The sequence below is a fragment of the Notechis scutatus genome, chromosome 12 (genome assembly GCF_049901735.1).
Source record: "Notechis scutatus isolate UNSWTSFEM ecotype Mainland chromosome 12, rNotScu1.2, whole genome shotgun sequence".
In the NCBI taxonomy this organism is placed as follows: domain Eukaryota; kingdom Metazoa; phylum Chordata; class Lepidosauria; order Squamata; family Elapidae; genus Notechis; species Notechis scutatus.
In genome coordinates this window covers 11,525,246-11,550,216 of record NC_142020.1, presented here as the reverse complement: position 1 = coordinate 11,550,216, position 24,971 = coordinate 11,525,246, and the positions used below count along the sequence as shown (strand labels likewise).

Sequence of the window (24,971 nt, the reverse complement as noted above, 5' to 3'; positions counted from 1 at the left end):
GAAAGGAAGGAGAAAAAACCCCAGATTAAACACTTTTGATCCCCAGTTTCTGAAGCTGTCAACTTTTCTGTATTACAAATAGTTCATGGCTTACAACATTCATTGCCTGATTGTTCGAAGTTTCAATGGCACGAAAAGAATGACCATCATATGCTGGTTGAAAGTCAGTTTCTTTGTTGATGGGTCCATTGGGTAGAGTGTCAGGCTAACAAAACATTCAGGAGGTAAACAGCCAGCTCGGAAAACAGACCCCTGCCAAAACCTATAACCCGAGCTACGAATATTTTCAACAATTTCTAACGTATTTCTGTCTTTGTGAAAATGAGAATATTAGCAACACCTTTCACGTTTAGGGGACTGGTGGCTAAAACATGAAGAACGTTGGCAGGAATTGGGTATGTTTAGTTGGATGAAAAGAAAGACTAAGGGTGACATGATAGCAGTGTTCCGATATCTCAGGGGTTGCCACAAAGAAGAGGGAGTCAAGCTATTCTCCAAAGCACCTGAAGGCAGGACAGGAAACAATGAGTAGAAACAAATGAAGGAGAGAAGCAATCTGGAATTAAGGAAAAAATTCCTGACAGAACTATTAATCAGTGGAACTGCTTGCCTCCAGAAGTTGTGGATGCTCCAACACTGGAATTTTTGAAGAAGAGATTGGATGACCATTTGTCTGAAATGCCATAGGGTTTCCTGCCTGAGGTGGGGGGTTGGACTAGAAGACCTCCAAGGTCCCTTCCAATTCTGTTATTCTAGTCTAGTCTAGTCTAGTCTAAGTTGGCCCAGACCAACTTTGAAGGGATATTTTTGGAAGGCAAACTTTTAATACCATTCCTGCATCAGCCTAAAGCTGAGCTTGTCAATATAAAAAAAAGGAAAGATAATTTTTCGCGTCATTTTTCCAATCAGAGGAATTATATCTGGCCTCCCACCCACCTCCAGTTTGACCCAGAAGCCAAAATTTCTTTGCTCCTGCTATCTTTCATCTAGTCACATCTCTGCCACTTAACTCCCTTTATTAAAAAGGCATAAGCTCACAGAAGCTTTTTAATAAGACCCTAAGCTCACCAAAGACAGGGACTTAGAAAAGCTGGTGCATTTTAATAAACTGGGTTAAGTCAGAAGAAGTATTGGATTCTTCCTGATTCAGGGCTACCATAGACTAACACAACGTCAATCTTCCTGCTCTGATATTTTTAGCACCGATCCAAGAAAGATTTCTCGGTGGGAAGACAATGAGTCAGTGCAGCATTTGGTAAAAGATGCCTAGGAGAAGGGCCAAACAGCACAACACAACAATACCAAAAACAAACACTCTTCTCTCTCCTGCTGATCTTTCTGAAGTCAGATGTTTCATTTCTCCAGGGCAGGGAAGCCGGTTAATCAGCTGCCAAAGACGGGATCTTACACACAAATGGAAATTCTCGATTGCAGCTATTGTCGTTCCAAGATCGTAGCGCTGTAAAAAGACACAAAAAAAGAAAGAAAAAGTAGGAGGGGAGAATCAGACAGGCTTCTACCAACACAGGGCTCCAACAGTTTTGTATTGATTAATAGATCGTCCATTCATGGATCATCTATCCATTATGGGTGATCACAGTGAAGGATGGCTTCCATTGATTGATCTCTGCAGGTTTGCAAAAATACATGTTGGTTTCTTTCTTTTTTTTTTTTCAAGGGTTTCTTCTTTTTCTAGGTTTTTCACCTTCTTTTCAAGGTGTTTTCTTTTTCTATGTTTTTTTTTTTTTTGTATATCGAGCTCACCTATTATATTTTTAAAGAAAAAAGAATAAACGTGAAGTGAAAAAAAAAGGTAAAAAACTCAGCTTAAACCTCCACCAGCCTGCAGCAGCCTATTTGCACACTGTGGTTGTGTCAAGACAGAAGCCTCTGATTTTCATGCCAGAGAAAGCTGGTTTGTAAACAAGGGACAGATGGTGGACCTTTTCAAGGCCAGGAGTAAAAAAAAAAAAATCATGTGTCTGTTGACTCAGGCAGGTGGAAGGTAGAGAATACAACCCAGGATTCAAAGTCCAGGTTTTAGGATTAACATAACGAAGGCTAAAGGGTTAGGGGTCCTTGCTGGCTATAGGGAACAACACTCATCTCCGTTTCAAGGCCCTTGAGCCAGTGCTGTCCAAAGACATTTCCGTGGTCATGTGACATCACGGGGCGCCTCTATCTTCCCACCAAAATGGTACCTATTTATCTACTCGCGTTTGCACGCTTTTGAACTGCTAAGTTGGCAGGAACTGCAGCGAGGAAGGCAGCTCACCCTGTTGTGTGCCGCTCGGGTCTCGAACATGGGCTGCCGGCTTTCCAGCCAACAAACCCAGCATCTTTAACCACTGAGCCACTGCGCCGCCCTAACATACCTAAAGATGCTTGGATATTATTCGATGGAGAAGTTCCTATACATGCAGCTTTCTACTTCTCATTGGTGATAAATGTACTTCTGTAACTTTCTCAAGCCCACTTAGTAGAATAACAGAGTTGTGAGGGACCTTGAAGGTCTTCTAGTCCAACCCCTTAGATCCTATTCTGTTTCAGACAAATGGTTATCCGCATCTCTTGCTAAAAACCTCCAATGATGGAACACTCACAACTTGGGGAATGTGAACGGGGAAAGGGTCTCTCATTGCCTAGATATTTGACGTGCTGATGCTGGCAAGAATGACCCTTTGAGGGAGTGGAAAACAAGCGTGTTGCCTAACCTTTTCCAAGCTGGACACCTTCCAGATGTGTGAGCTTCTGCTCCCAGGATTGTCCACAATGCCCATTTTGGCTAGGGAACTGAAGTCCATCCAGCTGAAATTTGCCCAGGTTGAGGAATACAGAAGTAGATCGTTCCCACTTCCTTTCTTCTCTGTCATGCCCTTGTCGGAATCTGTTTCGGAGGGGGAGGCCAAACAGCTGACAGGGAGTGGGAGTGTGACTCCTTTGGCTGTGGAGGGAACTGGGGAAGGGCAAAGGCCAGCTGGGCAGAACAGGGGAGAGGTAGAGAAAGGCAGAGGGAATTCGGAGGAAGACCCAGGCCCACCCCCTCTTCATCCTAGGGCACACAGGGAGGAACAGAGAAGAGAGCAACGTGGGTTGCGTGACTTACAGGGGAGGAAAGGGCCCTGATTCCCTTGATTAGCTGCAGCTGGGAACACAGTGTTTTAAACAGGAAGCTGCGCACAGCCAATTGTTGAGAGCAAATCGTGAATTATCTGGTATTGTTGAGGCTTATCTGGGTTCCTGCCGTCATCCCAACTGCGTATGGGTTTTTCTGGGCTTTCAAATCTGCAATTCCTTCTCCTGCCCTCTCCAGTAAATTACTGCAGCGTGGTTTGTGTGGATTTTTATTTACAGTTTGTTTGTACTTTGTTTTCAGACGGAATTTCCTCCCCTTAAAGACTGTTCTTGGGAGAGTTTTTTCTCCAGCTGAAGGTAACCTGGACATTGGGAGCAAAATTGGAGGAACTTCTTACTTATGTGACTGCGTTGCCATTGTGCCATGCCCCGAGGTCATCACATTCTCTGTCCTCTTTCTAAAGCTTGAAGACCACAGCTCTGGACTGTCCTTGCTCCCACTCCTGGCTTCTTCCTGCCCAGGTGTTGCTGATGATGGCCGAGGGGTTTGAGTTAGGGAAGAAGGCACCTTGGAGAGGCACATGCCACCTACCACTGCTGTATCTGTACCAGATCTGGATGCAGTCTTCGTCCTCCGGTATAGTGTGGATCCCATCATCCGGTTGATTCCCATCCCAGTAGTTGTAGTCATAGGGAGAGCCATCTGTCCATTCGAAGTTGCTCTCCTGCCAAAGAAACCATCGTCATCAAGATAAAAGGGACAGTTTTTTCCCCCCGCATGTTATCACTCTGCTAAACGACTAATTCCCACAACACTGTCGACTGTATCCTTCTTCTGTATTCTTCTCATCCTTCCCATTTCTCCTTTTCTACTTACGACTGTAACCTTGTTGCTTGTATCTTTATGATTTATATAGTTTTGTTTAGTTTCCTGGTATGGTTTTGATTGCTTATTTAGTATCCCATGACTATCACTAAGTGTTGTATCTTAGGATTCTTGGTGAATGTTTTTTATGATGATTATCATGATTTATCATTTATAGCTTTTATGTACAGTGAGAGCTTATGCACCGAGGACAAATTCCTTGTGCGTCCAATCTCACTTGGCCAATAAAGAAGTCTATTCTATTCTATTCTATTCTATTCTATTCTATTCTATTCTATTCTATTCCATATTCTATTCTATTCCATATTCCATATTCTATTCTTTTCCATTCCATTCTATTCCACCCCATATTTTCTGTTCTATTCTATTCTATTCTATTCTATTCTATTCTATTCTATTCTATTCTATTCCACTCCATATTTTCTATTCTATTCTATTCTATTCTATTCTATTCTATTCTATTCATTCTATTCCACTCCATATTTTCTATTCTATTCTATTCTATTCTATTCTATTCTATTCTATTCTATTCTATTCTATTCCATTCTATTCCATATTCTATTCTTTTCCATTCCATTCTATTCCACTCCATATTTTCTGTTCTATTCTATTCTATTCTATTCTATTCCATTCTATTCCACTCCATATTTTCTATTCTATTCTATTCTATTCTATTCTATTCTATTCTATTCTATTCTATTCTATTCTATTCTATTCTATTCTATTCTATTCCATTCCATTCCATTCCATTCTATTCCATATTCTATTCTTTTCCATTCCATTCTATTCCACTCCATATTTTCTGTTCTATTCTATTCCATTCTATTCCACTCCATATTTTCTATTCTATTCTATTCTATTCTATTCTATTCTATTCTATTCTATCCTATTCTATTCTAATATTCTAATGTAATCTAATCTAATCTTGGGGCAGAGAGGGGCAACTGATGGCCTGAGGGCTCTATGCAACTCCTCCAAAGGGAAAAGCGAGGCCGTTGTATTCCTGACACTTTAGAGCAGCGTTTCTCAATCTTGCTAACTTTAAATGGCTGGCTGGGAAATTCTGGGAATTAAAGCCCACACTTCTTCAAGCTGCCAAGGTGGAGAAACACGGATTTAGAGGGAAAAACACAAAAATGAATGCAAATGCCCCCTCCGCCCCATCCTCACAAGCTGTGAAACAACATTCTCTGAATGAGAGACAAGAGCCAAAATAAATTGGTTTCAATAAGGGAGAATATTTGTAGCTCAGGGGTGAAATGAGAGGAACTCGCTGCACTCTGAGCAGGGTTGCTTTCTTGCAGACGTTTCGTGACGCAACCAGGTAGCAACATCAGTTCATTTGGGTAATGAGATGCCTGCGAGAAAAAACAACCAAGCTCAGAGAGCACCCAGGACCAAGAGGTGGTGAATTCAGCCGGTTCTGACCCGTTCTGGAGAACCAGTAGTGGAAATGTTGAGTAGTTCGGAGAACCGGCCAATCCCACCTCTGGCTGGCCCCGCCCCCATCTATTCTCCGCCTCCCGAGTCCCAACTGATCGGCTGGGTCTTCTTTGGTTGCCCTGCACAGGAGAACGGAGCTGGAAAGCAGGTTAGTGGGGTGGGGAGGAAATGGGGATTTTGCAGTATCCTTCCCCTGCCACGCCCACCAAGCCACACCCACAGAACCGGTAGTAAGAAATTTTGAATCCCACCCCTGCCCTTATAAATCGGTTTGAATACAAAAAGGTTTTAGGGTGGGGTCCCAATCTATGCTGGAAGACGGTGCTTGGATGCCCAGCATCTAAAACGGTGGCTCCTCTGAAAACAGCCGTGGATAACACCTCAAAGAGATGGAGGGAGGTTTGTTTTGTGGATGGTTATCTCCAGCTTGCCACTGAACCATCGTTTCCAGATTCAGCGTAGGAGGAAATTACAGACATACAAATTAGATTTCAGTCCCTGCTGCGATATTATGTCTGGACTCTGTATTTAATCACAGTCTTCAGACATTAATGCAAGAGGAGGTTGCAAACCCTCAAGCTAACTATTTTGACTCGCCGGGACAATGTCCCTCTGCTTTGCGAGCTAGAAGATGTGTGGACTTCAACTCCCAGAATTCCCCATGCTGGCTGGGGAATTCTGGGAGTTGAAGTCCACACATTTTAAAAGTTTCCAGAGTTGAGAAACGCTGCACTAACATGGCCAGGGAAAGCCGCTAGTATATAATGGGTCATTGTATATAAACAGAGAGCAAACCCTGCTCCCTTCTAACACGGATGACATTGCCTAGTTCGGTCATGAAACATTTCTGTAAGAAAACTACCAAGCTAAGAGAGCATCGAGGACCCCACCAAAAAATGGAGATTTCTTACCTGTCTAAGATCATTCAACCCCATCCAGATATCTGTGGGTATCCCAGGCACCCTGCTGTTTACAAGGTCGTAGACAAACACATTTTCTTCCCAGCTGCCAAATAGACACATTACAGGAAAGTGCATTATAGTTGATAAATTGGATGGATCAGTAGCATTAAACTGCAAATCTCTCTATATAAAAGCAAAATGCCACTCATGCATCATCACAAAATCTCCAGAACTGTAAAGCCTACAAACTTGAAATTTGGCACATCTGTTCCTCTTGGCTTCTAGGTGCTCACCAAGAAAGGATTTTTCAAAATGACCATCAGAGCATTAGTATTTCCTATATCATTATTAACACGCTCTGATGCTAAGGAGTTCTACTCCCCCTCCCCACCTGAAAAGAAATCTCTTCCAAATGTAAAACACAAGCAGAGGAGTTTCAGTTTCAGTTTCAGTTTTAGTTTCACAGCACCAAGCAGCTTTAGTACAGAACAGTTGAGCCAAGCCACGCCTTGGCTCCTTGCTGTCTCCTTGCTCACACGGCAAATACTGTTTCAGTTTCCAAACAGCCCTCAACTCTCTCACACACTGACAGGACGCTAGCCAGATGAATACTGATGGAGGCTGGTAGGCAGAGATAGAATTCCCCCCCCCTTATTTTCCTCCCCCAAAACTAAGTCCAATCACATAGTTTCGTAGCGAAGCATGGGTATCCAGCTAGTTCACCAATAAGTCAAAAACGTTATTCATTTAACCGGTTCAGTCTTCTAGTCCTTAACGATCATAAGGATACCTAAAGATGCTGCTCCATATATAGACATCAAAAAGTGAATTTAGTGGAGATACTGTCATTCTGTAAGGTCTAGCCACAAATAAGTTGAGGACTACCTGTAATCCGCCTTACAAACGGTGAGCAGGAAACGCAGATAGTAAGAGGCCCACTCGATGGTTCTTACCTGTGAATAGATGCTAATTTGGCCGATTTCAATCCGATAGAAAACTCTGCGCAATACAGGTCGGCCTCCGCCCAAGTTTTATTAACCGGGAAATATCGGTAACAGTGGCCTTCATATTCGGTCCAGAAGAGAGGGCAGGAATAAGACAGGATGGACTCTGGCAACGCTTGGGACAAAAGATGGAAGAGTTTTTCAAGGCACGTCTTTGTTATCGTTCTTTCACCTGCCTGAGGTTTTTAGATTTCTTTGAGCAACTTGTCCATCGATCCTGGGAGATGCCAATATGGCTTGGGCTCAGGGGTGCGACTCAAATTCTGTGGGCGTGCCCTAATTTGTGGGTGTGGCTCGGTGGTCATGTGACTGGGTAGGCGTGGCTTGCTGACTGGGCGTGACTTGGTGGTCATGTGACTGGCAGGGCATGGCTTGTATGTAAATATTGTAAATATTTATGTCAATATTGAATTTTTTTTATTTAAAGAAAGAGCAACTTTTACCCCAAAGGAGGCAAAGCAGGCAGGCAGATTGAGTCGCTTGCAGAATCACAGAGTCACTCGCAGATCTACCTTTCTGCAATCTGCTGCCTGAGTCTGCCCTGAAAAATAGAAGCTTCAGTCCTAAGGAAGGTTCAGCTCTGCTCTCAGGCCAGTGGTGCGAATTGCCGGTTCTCCGAACTGTGCAGAATCGTAACAACCGGTTCTATAGAACTGGTCCAAACCGTTAGAATCCCACCCCCTGCTTGGGCTCATCCTACCTCTTGTCAGCTTCGCAGAGCGAAGCGGACAGAAATCACAACCTGGTGAGCTGATTCTATTTTGATTGCAAAGCTGCATTGGCAGAATATTTTCATTTTGAACTAATGAACAGAGTACCGAGGTACCACTGTATATAGATGATAGTATGTGTATATTACCTATGTACACAAACACGTAAACACGCACACACACAAAACACAGGGATTTTAGACTTTTCTTATGTAGCCAAGGGCCACAATAATTCTTCTATGCCCTGATGAATTATCATTTAGAATGGCTTTAATGGATTTATCACGATGGACTGTTGCGATCCGGCGTTATGAGAGACCAAAATAGAAAAGCAAAAAAAAACAAAAAGGTATTTTGAACAATTTGATCAAAATCTGGAGGAGGGGGTTTGTTTTATGATAGTTTTCCAAGCCTTCCCCCTCTTCCTCACTCTCTTTTAAAGTTCATAATGATGCCGTAATTAGCAGTAGCTTACATGTACTATTTTTCCTGCGAGTTTTATGTACCTATATGTGGTGGCGCAGTGGTTAAAGTGCAGCATTACAACCTAATTCTGCCCACTGCCAAGAATTCGATCCTGACCGGCTCATGGTTGACTCAGCCTTCCGTCCTTCTGAGGTCGATAAAATGGGGACCCAGATTGCTGGGGGCGATAGGCTGACTCTGTAAGCCGCTGCAAAGCACTGTGAAGCGGCATATAAGTGCTATTGTGATGTACGTATACGGTAGGTAGTTGAAAGTGCTAAATACACTTGCTATCAATGTGGAGACTGCAAAGGTCAAGAAGTCATTCTCTCTCTCAAACCCCAAACCCGTGTTGCCAGATAGGACAAGGGCCAGCTGTTGAGCCTACACATCCGACCAATTACAGAGAGGACACGTAAAGGAGATTGCAGGAGGATACCCAAGTTAAAAATTCCCCACTCCACCGATTAGATAAAGTTGCCCCTTGCGAGATAAAATGCACCAGCCATTTTCCAAGCTCATTTGTTTCATGATGGACAGAGTTTAGTGGTTGAAACCAACTTGGAAAGCAGAATTTCTAAATTCTCCAGGCTCTTCCAAGGCTGGGAAAGCCCCGTGTTACTGAGCAGCACTGAGGACCCTAAATGGGCTGAGATGGGATTTGGTCAGGCTAGGATAGCTTCCATTTTTTAAAAAAAAATCTCAAGCAGCCAAAGCACTGAGTTCAAATCCTAATCAGGGGTTTTCTAAGCCATCTTATCTCGTCCATCCCCTTGGCATTCCTCTCCAAAAAGCACCTCCTCAGACTCCAAGCTGGAATGCAAAGGAGAGTCATCTGAATGGGTTGGCCTTCTGATTTTCAAGCCCCAGTTACCCCAGCAGGTAAGGCTAATTCGATTAACTCCGGTGTGCAAAAGGTGACTCGCCAGGAATTTCAGGGCTGGATGTGCCAGAAGTGAAAAAAGCAAGCGGGCCGGTCTCTAATTAGCACCTGTCTGGTTAAATCGTCAATGGTCTTTAGATAAGCAACCATCAAGCTTTGAACTCAAGAGGGGAGGATAATGAAAAAGGATGGATCTGCCCTTGGACCAATTTGCTGGTGGACCCTGAAAAAGTTGAGAGGAAGGGAAGGGAAGGGAAGGAGAGGAAAAGAGAAGAGGCAGAGGGAAGAGAAGAGAAGAAGAGAAGAGACAGAGAGAGAAGAGACAGAGGGAAGGGGAGGGGAAGGGAGGGAAGAGACAGAGGGAAGGGAAAAAGAGAAGGGAAGGGACCATAAAGGCCGGGTGCTTAAAATGGAAGAATCAGCAGCAGTGGAATCTTCCACAGGGATGTATTGGGAAATTATTCAGGATTTTTCTTCTGTGTAGACCCCAAGCAGATCCAACTCTATTTCAAGCTCCATCTTTCTCTCCTTGGCTTTGCTACGCACTCTAAATTTAGCCTAATTCTCTTCTGTTTACAGAGAGTTACCCTGATAGGCCCTGAGCTTCTTTAGACAACACATTTCCAACATTCCATTGGGTTGGAAAGAATAAAATGAAGCCAGACATCCAGACACAATTCGTTAAGTCAAGTCCACGAATTGCTCCACCACGGTGCAAACAACAGAAATTCTGTCGCTGCATACCAGCTAAAATAGTAAGGGTTGGGGAAAGGGTGCCTTTTTCCGGCCCACCTTAGAAAAAAAATAATTAAAAAAAATAGTTCTGCTGTCTGCCAATAACAAGTACATCAATTAAGACATTCACTAGCTGGCATGCCCTAAAATCTCATCTCTTCTTCATGGCCTCTGCTTCAGTCTTTTCCTTCTGTTCAGCATCCAGACTCACCCTCTGTCTGCTAATCCTGACCCCCAACATCTTGAGTGGCTGAATGCACACATCAGAATAACTCATTGTTCATTAAATCAACTCCAGTTGGCTGAGTTCACACAATTTGTGCACCATTATGTCTTGCTGGACAGGAGCAGGTTCAGCTAAGGTGGTACTCCAGTGGGTGCTCAACTACACACACACATACACACACACACATTCCTTTAATTCCGCTGTTTTCCAACAACAGGTTTGTATTCTTCTAATGCAGAACTTTCATCATTGCAATCAAAAGATCATCTGAGTCAAGTCTGACTCCTGCATCCACCCAGTATTAGGAAATGCGATTTAAAAAATGTATGTGGGAATATGCTTGGAGATACTGTTTTATGGATTAGATCCAACCTTGGTGACTTTAAGACTTGTGGACTTCTACTCTTCCATATGCTGGCTGGAGAATTCTGGGAGTAGAAGTTCACAGGTCTTCAAGTGGACAACATTAGATGTACCACATAATTATAGAAACGATTACATTGCTAGGAAAAAAGGGGTACAAAATCTGGACACGGTTTGGAAGATGTCAAATTTGTCTACTACATGTTTTTCCCTTCGATACATCAACTCTTTGAATTGATTGACCCCAAGCTTCTAAATGCACCCAAAATCTTCGAAATAAGTCCCAGAATTGTTATTTAGGCTTCAAAGCAATCTTCCCCAAGCAAAGCCATAAAAAAAAATACAAGAAACTACTCAAGAATAAATATGAAAAATAATCACACAGAATTTTTTTTTTTTAACAAAATACATTTAACCGGGTTGGTTAAATAGCTGTCCGCTGCATTCACCCAAACTTGATCCGTTTTGCCGTTGGTTAAGTTTTTCTACAACGCGTTGTTATACATACCTATCTCTTTGGTTAATTTATTTTGCAATTTACTTTGCAACCCTAGAATTTAACTCAGCAGGAAAGCTACCACAATGGATTTGATCAATCCATGCTCTTTTAACACTAAGGAGAGGTGCGATATTTCAACATATTCAACATTTCTATTAAAGCAGACATTTCTCAAGACAGAGGAAACCTATTAGCAAAGTCACTTGTTAACCTGTAAGTAAAAACTGGAAACCAATTGCAAAGAAAACACCCTGTAACCCATGTATACTTTGATCCGTTTTGCAGCCAACCGCTGAAATAGTCACCTTGCATTAACTTCCCCCTCAAAGCATTTAGGGTTGCCCTGATTCGAATTGGTTGAATCAAAAATGTCAACTCACCTTGGCTTATTTTAATATTGGTGTGCGGGAATGTATGGGCTGCAAGGAAGGCGGCAGACAAAGCTGCCCAGAAATTCCACCCGTAGATCATCGATGACCTGGAGGGCATCTCTTTGTCTCTCTCTCTCTCCCCAGACCCGCAGAAGGCTAACTGTCCAGCCCCTTCCTTCACCTCCCTGGGAGTTTTCAAATGCCACTGAAACTCCTGGAGAAGCTACAGTCCTGTTCCCCCCTCAGCAAGAGCAAAATTACTTAACAAGATGCACCACCCAACATCCTCACTCCATCAAATTACTCATAGTTTCCCCTCCTCTTCCTCTCTCTCCCTCCTTCCCTCCTTCCCAACTCTGTTATTCTATGCTATATCCCTCCCTCCCTCTCTCCCCCCCCCTCTCTCTCTCTCTCTCACACACACACACACACAAACTCCTAATGAACACAGTCAGACTGTTCCAAATATGTTGGAGCTAAGCTAAAGAACTCACCCAAGGAGCTATCCTATGATTTGCTTATACATACATGGTTACATACATACACGCAAACATACATACATACAATTTTAATAAGGTAGAACAATATAAATGGGGGGGGGAACCAAAGTAAAGAATAATGAATTGAAAAAGAGATGAGAAAGAAAAGAGAGAGGAAGGAAGGAAGGAAGGAAGGAAGGAAGGAAGGAAGGAAGGAAGGAAGGAAGAAAGAAAAGAAGAAAGGGAAAAAGAAAAAGAAAAGAGAGAGAAAAGAGAAAGAAAAAGAAAAATATATAAAGAAGATCTTCTAATCGTTTCACATTTTACCTTCTCTGTTAAATCACAACTTCCATCTTCCATAAACTCCCTTTTCTAATCATCAAACCCATAAATCACAAATTCATGATGTGTAACCTCTGAGCACTCATCATATGTAAAAATAGTCTTCCGTGACTGTTTCGAGTTGTCTTTCCATTAATCCCAACAAGAAAAGTTCTGGTTTCAATTGACACTTAATCTTTAACATTCTTGGTGGTAGCAGGGTCTGTCTCTGTACACAAAATTCTCTGGCTTTTTTTTTTTTTAAACAAAACTCCACCAGACATTTACAAGGGCAGACTGGAAGATGCGAAGTTAACGACTTACAGAACTGGATGTGAAAAAAACAATTGGATTGAATATTTATTTCATTTCTTTATTCAGCTGACATTCTGTCTTCCTCCAGGAACAAACCCAGCATCCATAACTCACATTATCCCTCACAAGGTCACATTTCCTATAGTTGTGGACCAATGTTTTATGCCCAAACCTGTTGAAATGACTCCAAATTGTGCAAAAGCATATTTTCTTTGGGTAACGACAAACAAACTTATTACCCGTATAAATAGGGACATTTAAATCGATTAGCCCAAAACATCTTTCCAGATAAATCATGATGAGTTTGGAGCTGTGTTTATTTAAACTTTTTCAAATGACAGTGCTAAAGCAACAGATGTCTTTCTGTAACATGGTCTCCTGATATTTCTCTGGTTTCACTTTTAGTTAACCTGTTCTCTCCACTGTATTCTTTGCAGCCATAAGTTACACTTCTATACCAAAAGCTTGCTGGGGATTAAGATACAATACAGGCAGTCCTTGACTGATAACCATTTATTTAGTGACCATTCGAAGTTAAAAGGCTTTGGAAAATGTGGTTTACAACTGGTCCTTGGACTTATGAGCCTCGGTGGTGCAGTGGTTAGAACGCAGTACTGCAGGCTATTTCTGCTGACTGCTGGCTGCCTGCAATTTTGCAGTTCAAATCTCACCAGGCTCAAGGTTGACTCTTCCTTCCCTCCTTCCGAGGTGGGTAAAACGAGGACCCAGATTGTTGGAGGCAAGAGGCTGACTCTGTAAACCACTTAGAGAGGGCTGGAAAGCAGCATGAAGCAGTATATAAGTCTGCTATTGCTTGCAAAGGAAAGGAAAGGAAGCAAGCAAGCTGTGGTGGCACAGTGGTTAGAATGCAGAATTTCAGACTGACTCTGCCCACTGCCAGGAGTTCGATCCTGACCGGCTCCAGGTTGACTCAGCCCTTCCATCCTTCCAAGGATGGTAAAATGAGGACACAGATTGTTGAGGGCAAACAGGCTGACTCTATAAAACGAGGACTGTAAAGCACTATCAAGGGGGTGTATAAGTCTAAGTGCTTTTGCTATTATGACCAATGCAGCACGCGCATAGCCAGGGGATCAAAATTTGGGTGCTCAGCATTGGAATCTATTTATGGTGATTTCAGCATCCCGACATCAGGGGAATCACCATTTGTGACCTTCCCAGGCAGCTGCCGTGAAGCGAAGTCAACGGGAAAGCTGGATTCACTGAATGACCATATAATTCACTTAATAACTGTATTGAAGCTGGCCTGGCCAAAGCCATTTTGAGGCTTCAATGTTGCCACACTTGGAGCTGAGGGATAGGGAAGGGGGACGTGAGAGAGCTGGGGTTTTGTAGCCAAAACAAAATACTTTTTCCTGGGAACCTAGGACATTTCCACAGGATGGAGGAGGAGTGAAGTTACCAGGTAACCAGACAACACCTTGATTGGACCATGTGACTGATTGTTTGGGAAAGGGGGAAAACTTTTACTTTTAATTAGGTGAAAATCACAGGAACATCCAGAGTCAGTTTTCACCAGCCTGTGCCAAGTGTTGTGGTTCGCCAGCAGCCTGTGGAGACGGTAGCAGAATTGGATGGTGGGGAAGAACAGGGGCCCGTCTGGGAGTCTGGGGAAGGGTCCTGCATCCAATACAGAGATGGGGCCAGGACCATCTGGGAGTTGGGTGCTGACTCCGGAGCCTTTGGAGTCTGGCAGCAGCGAGGCAGAGGAACAAGGGGAGCCTGTTCCCAGTGCATATGTGCGCAGAGCTGCTAGAAGGCAAGAGAAGATGAGACAAAAGGCGCGACTCGGAAGTAAGGCTTGGAGGTGATTGTCCCTCCCATAAGGTATAAAGGAAGTGCAAAGGTAAGAAAACCTTTGCAGGAAGCAACATCGTTTGCTCTGATTGGTTTGGGCTCTGAAAGTTCCGTGGTGAATTTGTTCTCTGCTTTTGGAAAGACTAATTGGGATTTTAGTCATTGGCAGCACTTCAAGTCAGATAAGGTGCATAAAACGTCTCTCGAAGAACCTTGGCAGACGTCCCTGGGACTAATTATAACTGGTTAAGACTCATTCAGGGCTGCAAATGAGGATAATTCATAGCCGTTGAACTGAAATAAAAATGTTTTGGATTTTGTGTGTGTGTTGGTGTCTCAGGAGGCCTTGGTCAGAACACCAATATGATATGTCCAATAAAACTATTATTTGAGGAACCTACCTGACTCGGAGTTCTGTTTGCTATGGACATACTACTTGGAACCCTGACATTTTAACAACCTTGTGGGGGGAAATGATGTAAAATCAGATGTGACTCACTTAGCAATGGAAAATTCTGGTCCCAACTGAGGTTGTAAGTCAAGGACTACCTATAGATCCAAAGAAGGGGGGGGGGGGAAATCACAAAGTAGAATTAGAATGTGATATGATGGCCAAACTCACACCAAATGGACCATTTACATCTCTCTGTAATGGGGTGGAATCTCCTCCTTTTGCTCAAATTTTGCTCCTAGAACGTCAGCTTGTCAAGAGGCCAGCTTAAATTCCTTGTTTGGTTCATAGTAAAATTGGTACATTTCTCAATAATTAAATTAGCCAGAATATTCCCACATAAAATTCAAAGCTTGACATAATAAGACCATCTCAGTCCACACGGTGGCCACAGATGTTCATAAGACATAAAATTCTTCTATGTATTTTTGTACGGTATCTTCTAATGGTTGTCAGATTCTAGCGTGACTGTGCCAAAATAAAAAAAAAATGCAATTCCCCCATGTCAATAACATTCAGATCTCCAACTGGAATGAAGGTGGACTGTCATGGCCCTCATAAAGCCTGATAATTCTTCTGCTGCTTCTACAGATGTTTTAGGAAGACAGCCAAGAAGCAGGATAAACCAGAAATGTGCTTGACTCATGTGTTATATACTCCATCTGTTAAAAACTACAAATTGTTGTTGAAACGGATTCGAAAGAAATCTGAATTTTGTATCAAGCTAGCATTTGAAAAGCTGGCTATGTTTGGCATCAAAAGATGGCCATTGATTATAGATCAATAGATATCTTTTCATTCTTCATATTTCTATACCACCCATCTTACATGACTCTGGGTGGTTTACGGTGGAAAAAATTATTATTCGATTATAAGAGAATTAGAGTGACTTAAGAACAAGGCTGTTTTGAGTCTGCAAAATCCGAGAAGCAGAACTGGTTCATCACACAAGAACAGGAAGAGTTGTGAGGATTTTGATTTTCAAGGGCAGCAATGACAGAAGGCAAAGCAAGATGTGGAATGTAGTCTGGATTTCCAGGAGGAAGAGACTGCATTCCAGATGACCAGGAGACAGCAAAGTTTAAATAGTTGGGAGTTGGGAGGAAGAGAGTTGAGACAGCTCTTTCCTAGTAATTCTCAGAGAATAGCTGCCATTATACAAATAGCTGATTTAGTCTGGCAAGATTCTGTCTACAGAACAATAAACTACTCTTAAGTAACTCCATGTTGTTCTTGATTCTTGGGGAGCCCAACACTAGTAGGCTTGTCATTGTGGCTCAAAACTTCAGAATAAGCCACCTTCATCAGCAGGTGATGAAGGTTTTATAGTTCAAGGGCAGATCCCATGAAGTGAATCTGGAGGTCTTGAGAGTTCAATCCTCAACTAATCTAAGTATGGTTGGAGACCTTATGCCTTGAATATCTTACGAGAAACTCCAAATCAACATTATTGAGGTGGATGGATCATTGGCTTTTCTCATTATAAAAGCACCCGAAGGGAGATAGCTATACCAGGAAGTGGCCCCGGAGATGAGCTCAGTCATAAAACGAATCACAGCCTCTGAAGACCTGTTACCATTATCTGCTCTTATGTAAGAGATGACCAGGCTGAGTTTGAGGGAGAGGTCAAGTGTGTCATCAGTCATGAGTCACCCACCAAAAGTCTACGTCCAGCCCTCCTTGAACTCCATTGATTCTTAGCTATGTCTATTTGCCTTGGCCATTAGTTACAGAATAACAGAGTTGGAAAGGACATTTGAGATCATCTAGTCCCACCTTCTGCTTAAGCAGGAGACCCTGCACTATTTTAGACCATTCCAGTAATACAGATTCTTGCTTAGAGGAAGCACGGGGTAAATTTGTACTCATTTTGGATTTAACCCTGAGGCCAGATATATTTTGTCCGACATCTTGCATCCATATCTTCTGAGGAATTCGGGCTCATCCACATTAGCTTTGCGGCTGATCCCTTCTCCAGGAAGCACTCAGACCTTTTAATATCCATGTCCCCAGCTTGTCATCTAAAACCATTTCGTCAAGTCTCCATATTGCTCTTTTAGAAGCTGTCCATACCATCCTCCAAGTGTGGCTTGGTACAGATCTTGCGGTTTTGGTATTCTCCTCTTGCCTCTGAGAACTTACCTTGCAAGCTTCTTGAACCAAAGGCAGCCCTTGTTTTGCCTGAGCTGTACAAAAGAGGGACACACTGCTCTTGATTTGACACAAATAAACAGATCTTTATTTGCCCATAAATAGAACTCTGAAGAGAACACGGGGCATTCGATGCGAAGGGAGGGATATACAGAAGCGTTTGATGGAGTTGACAGAATGTGAGGATTGTCAAATTGGTGAGCCATTTTGAGAAGGGAGGGAACATACTAAAGACACAGAAGCCTCCTCAAGAGTTGCACGAAGGAGCAAAATCCTTCCATTGAACTCACCCAATTATAATTTCCACAGTCTAAATACAGTTCCGGCATGGCAAAATCACTTTCCGATTCCTTTAAAGAGGCTGAACAAGAAATCATATGGATTATTTTTGCAGCAAATGTTCACATTTTGTCTTCCGTTTTAGTTTGGTGCAATTGACAAAGATTTTTACTGGCGATACCAACACGTCATTACAAGGGCTACATGTACCTACCGATAAATTGCATCACGTGAAAACCATATTGGTCATGTTAAAACTGTCGTTCTGGGCTCACTCTATTGCAACTTGGGGCATTTTGAAGACTTCAGCTTCCCAGAATCCCCCAGCCAGGCCATTCCCCCATGGAATTCTGGGAGTTAGACCACACATCTTAAATGTTCCCAAGGTTGAGCAACACTACTCTGTAGAATTCTTAGAAGAGCAATATTATCCTGTATTATCTCAATGCAAAAGTTGGCTGTTATTAAAAAAAATGTTGAAACACTCTGAAACCATTTCACAGTGAAATCCTCCTGTTAAAAGAAAAGGAAACAATTGTTTGCACAACTAAAGGGAACCACATAATCTAACTACGTCTTTAATATAAGGAGGCAAAAATGATATCCGGAAAAGAACCATTGTAAGTTGATTTCAAGGAATAAGAAATAAAGCAGCTTTGGTATCTACCCAATATTTTCCCTCCATCCACATATCTATGCAGGTATTCCTCGACTTACCACCATTTATCTAGCGAGCAAAGTTAAAATGGCACTGAAAAATTTAGACTTATGACTGGTCCTCGCACTTATAACAGTTGCAGCACCCCCAGGGTCATAGGATCAAAATTCGGGAGCTTGGCAACAACCGGCTTGTGTTTATGATGTTTGCAACATCCCAGAAGTCATGTGATCACCATTTGTGACCTTCCCAGCAGGATTCTGATAAGTTGAGTCAATGGTAGAAGATGGATTTGTTTCACGATTGTGTGGTTCACTTAACAAGACCTGCTTCCCTCGATAATGCCTTACTTAGCAACAAAAATTCTGGTCGCTCGCTCATTAAGTCAAGGATTACCTGTAATTTTGACCATTTGGCACCTAACTAAACATCATTTCCCCAAATTTAAGCCACTTTTTCTTTTAATTTTTCCAGCAGGTGGCTAGTCAAAAGCTCCACATAAGCTGAAGCCCTGGAGCAGCTAATTTAACGCTGCAATTCAAAGATGAGAGACTTAAAGATCAACTCACATAAGGCTTTTGAAACTCAAGTGCCATCTCCGCTCAAGTCGAATTGGCCCAGACGTTCAAAACAACAGATGGGGTTTTTTTTTATTAAAAAAAATAAACATTTGTCCAGAATTTTTCACAAGCTTTTCATTCCAGTTCACTCATGATCATACATGTGCAGCAGAGGTGGTATTCAGCCGGTTCTGACCGGTTTGGTAGAACTGGTTGTGAAAATTTTGAGGAGTTCAGAGAACCGGCAAATACCGTCTCTGACTGGCCCCGCCCCCAATTATCCTCCACCTCCCGAGTCCCAGCTGGGTCTCCTTTGGTTTCCCTGTACAGGTAAACAGAGCTGGAAAACAGGTTAGTGGGGAGGGAATGGGGATTTTACAGTATCCTTCCCCTGCCCACCAAGCCACGCCCGCCAAGCCACACCACAGCCACCAAGCCATGTCCACAGAACCGGCAGTAAAAATGTTTGAATCCCACCACTGCCTACGTGGCTCGCCCATTCTCAACCCCTGCGGGGGTCCACCTCTGGCTTTCAAAGTAGAATGTGGGATCCATCAGATAAAATGTGGGACAAACAAGAGCGGCTGTGGGGGGGAAAAGACCCTTTGGCCCCCACTGGCTATCCCCCACATGGACCCCTTCAAGACACAGAAGCACACAGGATATTTTGTTAAGCCACCACAAGAACAAAAGACTTTGGGATTTGGACACCACAGACTTCGCCCTACGCTCTACTGCTAAAATACGGTCGGAGCTTCTAGCTGGTTTACCAGACATTCAGCAAAGAAAACACATGGGGGAATGGACCTTGTCTAAGACAACGAATCGTAGGGATGGAGGGCGATGGTGGAACCCTAAGGACGGGAAAACGTCCACGTAGCCCAGTATTTTTTTTTTATGGCTAATGACCTGCCTTAGGTGGTAATGCCAGGGGGGGGTGACTAAAGGAGGCCTTCAAACCATGGGCCTCTTTCCAAAAGCCCACATTTCCCTCAACAGCCACGAGAGCCTCTCAGATAAGGGTGCCTATCCATGAACCTGAGAACAACTAAAACTGGAGGTGAGACTTGAAGATGACCAAAACTCAGTGATCGATGGCAAACATCAGGCTGCCAACAGTTGTGGATGGTCAATCCAAAGGCAATGAACTTGTAAACGGCGTGCAGGTGGGGAACTGGTCTTGACAGGCGTCGGGAGCAGCATTGATGGCTCACGTCACCTCCAGGGAAGCTGACGAGACGCGGTCACACTCAGCTCGCGAACGGAGGCTGTGCCACTGCTCGATGGCAGTACGGTGAGAAGTGAGCATCCGCCGCCAATGCTTGGACTCCGGGGAACCGGTTGAATACTGGCCGATGACAATTCTACCGATGAAGTCGTTGCTGCTTTTCACGTTGTGGCCATAGACTGGAAGGTGGAGGAGAAAGAGAAAGAGAGAGGGAGGGAGGGAGGGAGGGAGGGAGAGAAGAGAAAGAGGGAGAGAAAGAGGGAGAGAGAGAGAGAAAGAAAGGGAGAGATAGAGAAAGAGAAAGAGGGAGAGAAAGGGAGAGAGAAGGAGAAAGAAAGAAAGGGAGAGAGAGAGAAAGAGAGAGGGAGAAATAGGGAGGGGGAGGAGAAAGAGAGATGTTTGAAAGCTGACAACACAACACAAAGCAGTCTGAACTCAGCAGGAACATTTCCCTGGTACCTCTAATGAAAGGATCTGCAAAATTTGCAGAATAGAAGTTACCCTGAGCCTCGGTGGCACAGTGGTTAGAGTGCAGTACTGCAGGCTACTTCTGCTGACTGCCAGCTGCCTGCAATTTGGCAGCTCGAATCTCACCAGGCTCAAGGTTGACCCAGTGCTTTACAGTGCTTTTACAGCCCTCTCTAAGCAGTTTACAGAGTCAGCATATTGCCCCCCAACAATCTGGGTTCTCATTTTACTCACCTTGGAAGGATGGAAGGCTGAGTCAACCTTGAGCCTGGTGGGATTCGACCTGCCAAATTGCAGGCAGCTGGCAGGCAACTTCTACCCTGCCAGCTGCCTGGCTACTTCTGCTGCCTGCCAGCTGCCTGCAATTTGGCAGGTCGAATCCCACCAGGCTCAAGGTTGACTCAGCCTTCCCTCCTTCCAAGGTGGGTACTGCCCTCTCACCACTGCGCCACCGCAGCTCATAATGTTGAACAACATGCTGCCCTGCAGCTGCATGAGCTTCAACATGATTGTTGCCTGAACTCAGCAGAGATATTTGCCAATCGTGAACCTTCAAGGCGTGTCCATTCAATAAAATGCCATTCAATCTCTGCCGCGTGTTGGGCCCATCGACCCCAGCAGCTCCTCGCCTTCTTCAAGGGCGCACCGATGTCCAACTTTCAAAGCTAGGACAGCTACTCCAGAGAAGCCGCACCCAAGCCAAAACCACAGAGATGTGACACAAAATAAAAGTGACAGCTGTCCTGTTGTAGATGCAAAAGAAACACATGGTGGAACGGCGTTGCTGTTTTATGTTTTTTTCAAAGAGCGATTGTTTATTTTGACCATCCTTCCTTTTCCCAAATGCCGGCAAGGCATGACTCACTCCTGCAATAATTATCAGGGTTTCTGATCTAAAGAAAGGCACCAGGCTGCGTGCTACAATTACAAGACAGCCTTCATCGTCTGGTCATATTTATACGTTGGTGGAAATTCGGTGTGTGTCTCTCTCCCCCCCACCCCCGCGATCTCTTTAATTGTATTGCAAGAAAAACACACTGGGAAGACACCAGTCACATACCTGTGAAAACCAGGCTGGTGTTTTCAAGTTCTTCTTGGGCAACCTTGAAGCTGAAGGACTCATTGTAGAAGGGGTCAATGGTGGCCCTCATGCAAGAGGTCTTCTTGGTCTTTGTCAATTTTAACCCATGGACAAGCTGGATTTTCACAAAAGGATCTGAATAGAAAACACAAGACAACTCCAGCTTTGCATACGAAGAGCTCTGTTCGTACATCAGAGTGAGTTATTTGAACCGTAGTTCACTGAGCCAGAGTGAATTTTAAAGATGGAACCATACTTTGCTTGTCCAGCTCCTGTTTGTTTGTTTGTTGTTGGCTTTTTGCAGCTCTGTTTTACCTGTTCTCACTTTGCATAATTACAGTTTGCTGAGAGGCTTACACGCACAAAATGAAACCAAGACCAAACTGGGAAACTGTAAAATATAAGCCCTATTCACACGTCACGCTAAGTCACAAGTCCAGTCGCAAAACCAAGAAGAAACCATGGTTTCAAAAGGTGCATTATCAGTCAATCATGGTTGACCTGTTATCTTCTATTCGTAGGTTGCCCTAAACCAGGGGTCTTCAAACTTGACAGTTTTAAGACTTGTGGACTTCAACTCCCAGAATTCCTCCTCCAGTCATGTTAGCTCAGGAATTCTGGGAGTTGAAGTCCACAAGTCTTAAACTTGCCAAGTTTGAAGAGCCTTGCCCTAAACTGACATAGATAGAAACCATATTAGATCATAGCACAATGTATGAATCCAGACAATATTATTTGGATATTGTTCTGGATTATAAGACCCATCATTCTTGACCTTGACCTGCTTGGAATTAGTCTTCATGACTAAAAACACTTGGAGAAAGTGGATTTTTGAGGAAGTTCCTCAGGGAAAAACAGTAACATCCATCTCTTTCTCAAGAATATGGCTTCAAATTTTAAGAAACATGAAACATATTTCTTATGACTTAGAGATGAAGCTGTTTTCCCAGACATTTCATTCCATTTTATTGGTGTCTTCAAAGACTCTGTAAAAGAGGGTGGGTATCAATTTTTTGTCTGTTGGTGCCCACCATAAGAAATTTGAAGGCTGTCTGACTCACATGATTTGGTCATGCTCCTTTACACCAATTTTTTTTTAGGTTTCAAGCCATAAACTATGTTACATAACTCTGGGGAGATGCATAACCATTAAATCTGAGGCAGTTATATTCCTAAAATATGGAACTTGCCATGAAAATCTCAAGCTCTCTCTAGAGAATTGTCCTGTGTAGGTGGAAAGAAATCAACACGGCAGATGTTAAGAGTGGATAAAAGATTTATATTCTCTATGCATCTTTAAAATGTTTTACATTTGTACAAATGAGAAAACAGAGCACAATATTCCTAGGTCTGTCATCTACATTTAATTATACGTTAAAAGGTTAAGCTATATTAACGCTGTATGAATCTTTTCTCTCTTTCTCATTCTGTCTCTTTCTCCCTGGTTTTAATCATCATGCATATTATTGTTCTATTTTTTTATTTTTGTTAAATATATACTACAGCATAATAAAAATTACGAATAATACAGGAACTGGGCATGGCTAGTCTAGAGAAGAGAAGGACCAAGGAAGATATGAGAGCAGTCTTCCAATATTTGAGGGGCTGCCCCAGAGAGGAGGAAGGGGTCAAGCTATTCTCCAAGGCACCCAAAGGCCAGACAAGGAACAATGGATGGAAACTGAACAAGGAGAGATTCAATCTGGAAATAAGGAGAAGCTTTCTGACAGAGAGAACAATCAACCCATGGAACAGAAGTTGCCTTCGGAAGTTGTGGGAGCTTCATCACTTGAGACTTTCAAGAAGAGATTGGACTGCCATTTGTCAAAAATGGTGTAGGGTCTCCCGCTTGGGTGGGTGGGGGGTTGGACTAGATGACCTATAAGGTCCCTTCCAACTCTGATTATCTGTTATCTATTATCAGGTAGTCCTCAATTTACAATAGTTCATTCAGTGACCAAACTTACAATGGCACATGACCTTTTTCACACTTATGACCATTTGAAGCATTTTGTTGTGATTAGCTGGCAACAATGAGGAGGACGTTCCCGAGGAGCCTGTGCTAGGTGTGAGTGAGAGCAGGATGATTCATGGAAGAGCAGCACAGGTGACTCGGGAGTAAGAATGCTAATTAATGGCCCCTCCCTCCAGGGAATATAAGCCTGGTTTCAAACGGTTTTTGCCTTTGCAAAAGGCAAAAACATTTGAAGGACCCAGTGTGTGGTTACAGACTCTGATTTATGTGAAGACTTCTGCCACGGTTTTTCTAATTGGACTACTTGGCTGCAAGCCATCTGTTATCTACAAAGAGGTCTATTTGCAGATTAAAGCCTGTGAAAGTTTTGAGTTATTGAGTTTATCTGTGTTTGCTCTCAGATACTTTGGCTGGGTCAGAACACAATTCCCATGATCCTGTGATTAAAATTCAAACGCCTGGCAACTGATTCATATTTATGACCGTTTCAGTGTCCCAGGGTTTACCTGATCCCCTTTTGCGACCTTCTGACAGGCCAAATCCATGGGGAATCTGGATTCACTTTACAACCAAGGTTACTAATTTAACAACTGCAATGATTCGCTTAACAAGTCCTGTCGGCTCAGGAATTCTGGGAGTCGAAGTCCACGAGTCTTAAACTTGCCAAGTTTGAAGACCCTTGGCCTATATAGTATTGCAGATTTTTAAGGAATAGAAGTGGGGGGGGAAACCAGATCTTTTTCAAGGCCACAGCAACTCCTCCTCAGGGGGGGTAGAAAAATTTCTTATGTCTTTCCTCTGAAAATATTTGTGCTTATCTTTTTTCCCCACGGTTATTGGTAACGTTTTCCATTCGAGGGGAAACAATCGTCCGAGGTAAAAGAAAATGGTGGAAGAATCTGCAGGGGGAGAGCTCTTTTTTTCTGAAGGAAGGAATGTGGGGGAGAGAAACAGCCTAGGCCTGGGTTCTCAGAAAGAGAAGCATCTTCTGAAAAAACGTAGACCGGGAGGAAGGCCTGCTACTTCAATTTTTCAAATGACAAAGGAGAGGCCGCTATTGTTTGAGCACCGGAGATCAAAATGTGCTGCTTGCTTTCAATCAGACCTTGGGAAGAGAGAAGCCAATCCCAGGGTCTCTTTGAGGGAAAACAAACGCGCAGGAAATAAGATGGGGGCTGAAGGCTGGAGTCAAGGAGAGACTCTCTTCAGGGGAGAGGTCCCCTGTGCCACCTCCGCCCTGAGAACAGGGCCCCAAGACAGCACAGGGGCACCCTGTGAAGCCTTCTGGAAGGGGGCAGAAGGTTCGGTGCCTCGCGGTAACCCTTCTGGGTGAAGTCCTGGAGAACTGAGAGAGACGGAAGAATCCACGACTAAGTCATTTGCCCTCCATCTTTCAATCCAGTTTGTGAGATGTTGTTAAGGTAGGTAGGTAGATATGGTAGGGCGAGTATGTGTGTGTGTGAGAGAGAGAGAGACAGAGACAGAGAGAGACAGACAGAGAGAGACAGAGACAAAGAGACAGAGACAGAAACAGAGTTAGACAGAGACAAAGACAAAGAGACAGAGACAGACAGAGAGACAGAGACAGAGAGAGACAGAGAGAGACAGAGAGAGACAGACAGAGA

General features: G+C 43.4%; 2 protein-coding genes across 3 annotated transcripts in view; both read right to left on the bottom strand.

Moving 5' to 3' along the window:
- Window positions 1-154: 154 nt before the first annotated feature.
- On the bottom strand, window positions 155-12,450 carry CLEC19A (C-type lectin domain containing 19A). Its single transcript, XM_026682505.2, has 6 exons — window positions 12,369-12,450; window positions 11,572-11,803; window positions 7,260-7,425; window positions 6,316-6,409; window positions 3,668-3,800; window positions 155-1,459 (listed from the first exon to the last, which is right to left on the bottom strand). Exons 2-6 carry the CDS (start codon window positions 11,678-11,680, stop codon window positions 1,380-1,382), a joined length of 582 nt encoding a protein of 193 aa, XP_026538290.2. The 5' UTR covers window positions 11,681-11,803; window positions 12,369-12,450; the 3' UTR covers window positions 155-1,379.
- Window positions 12,451-17,158: 4,708 nt separating this feature from the next.
- The window catches only part of SYT17 (synaptotagmin 17), a 29,689-nt gene continuing 21,876 nt past the window's right edge, over window positions 17,159-24,971 (bottom strand). For both annotated transcript variants that reach the window (XM_087973384.1, XM_087942109.1), the window contains exons 7-8: window positions 21,351-21,506; window positions 17,159-20,001 (exon numbers count right to left, since the gene is read on the bottom strand). In XM_087973384.1, the coding sequence (XP_087829510.1) occupies window positions 19,805-20,001; window positions 21,351-21,506 (353 nt within the window). In that variant the 3' untranslated portion in view covers window positions 17,159-19,804. The remainder of the gene's footprint in view (window positions 20,002-21,350; window positions 21,507-24,971) is intronic.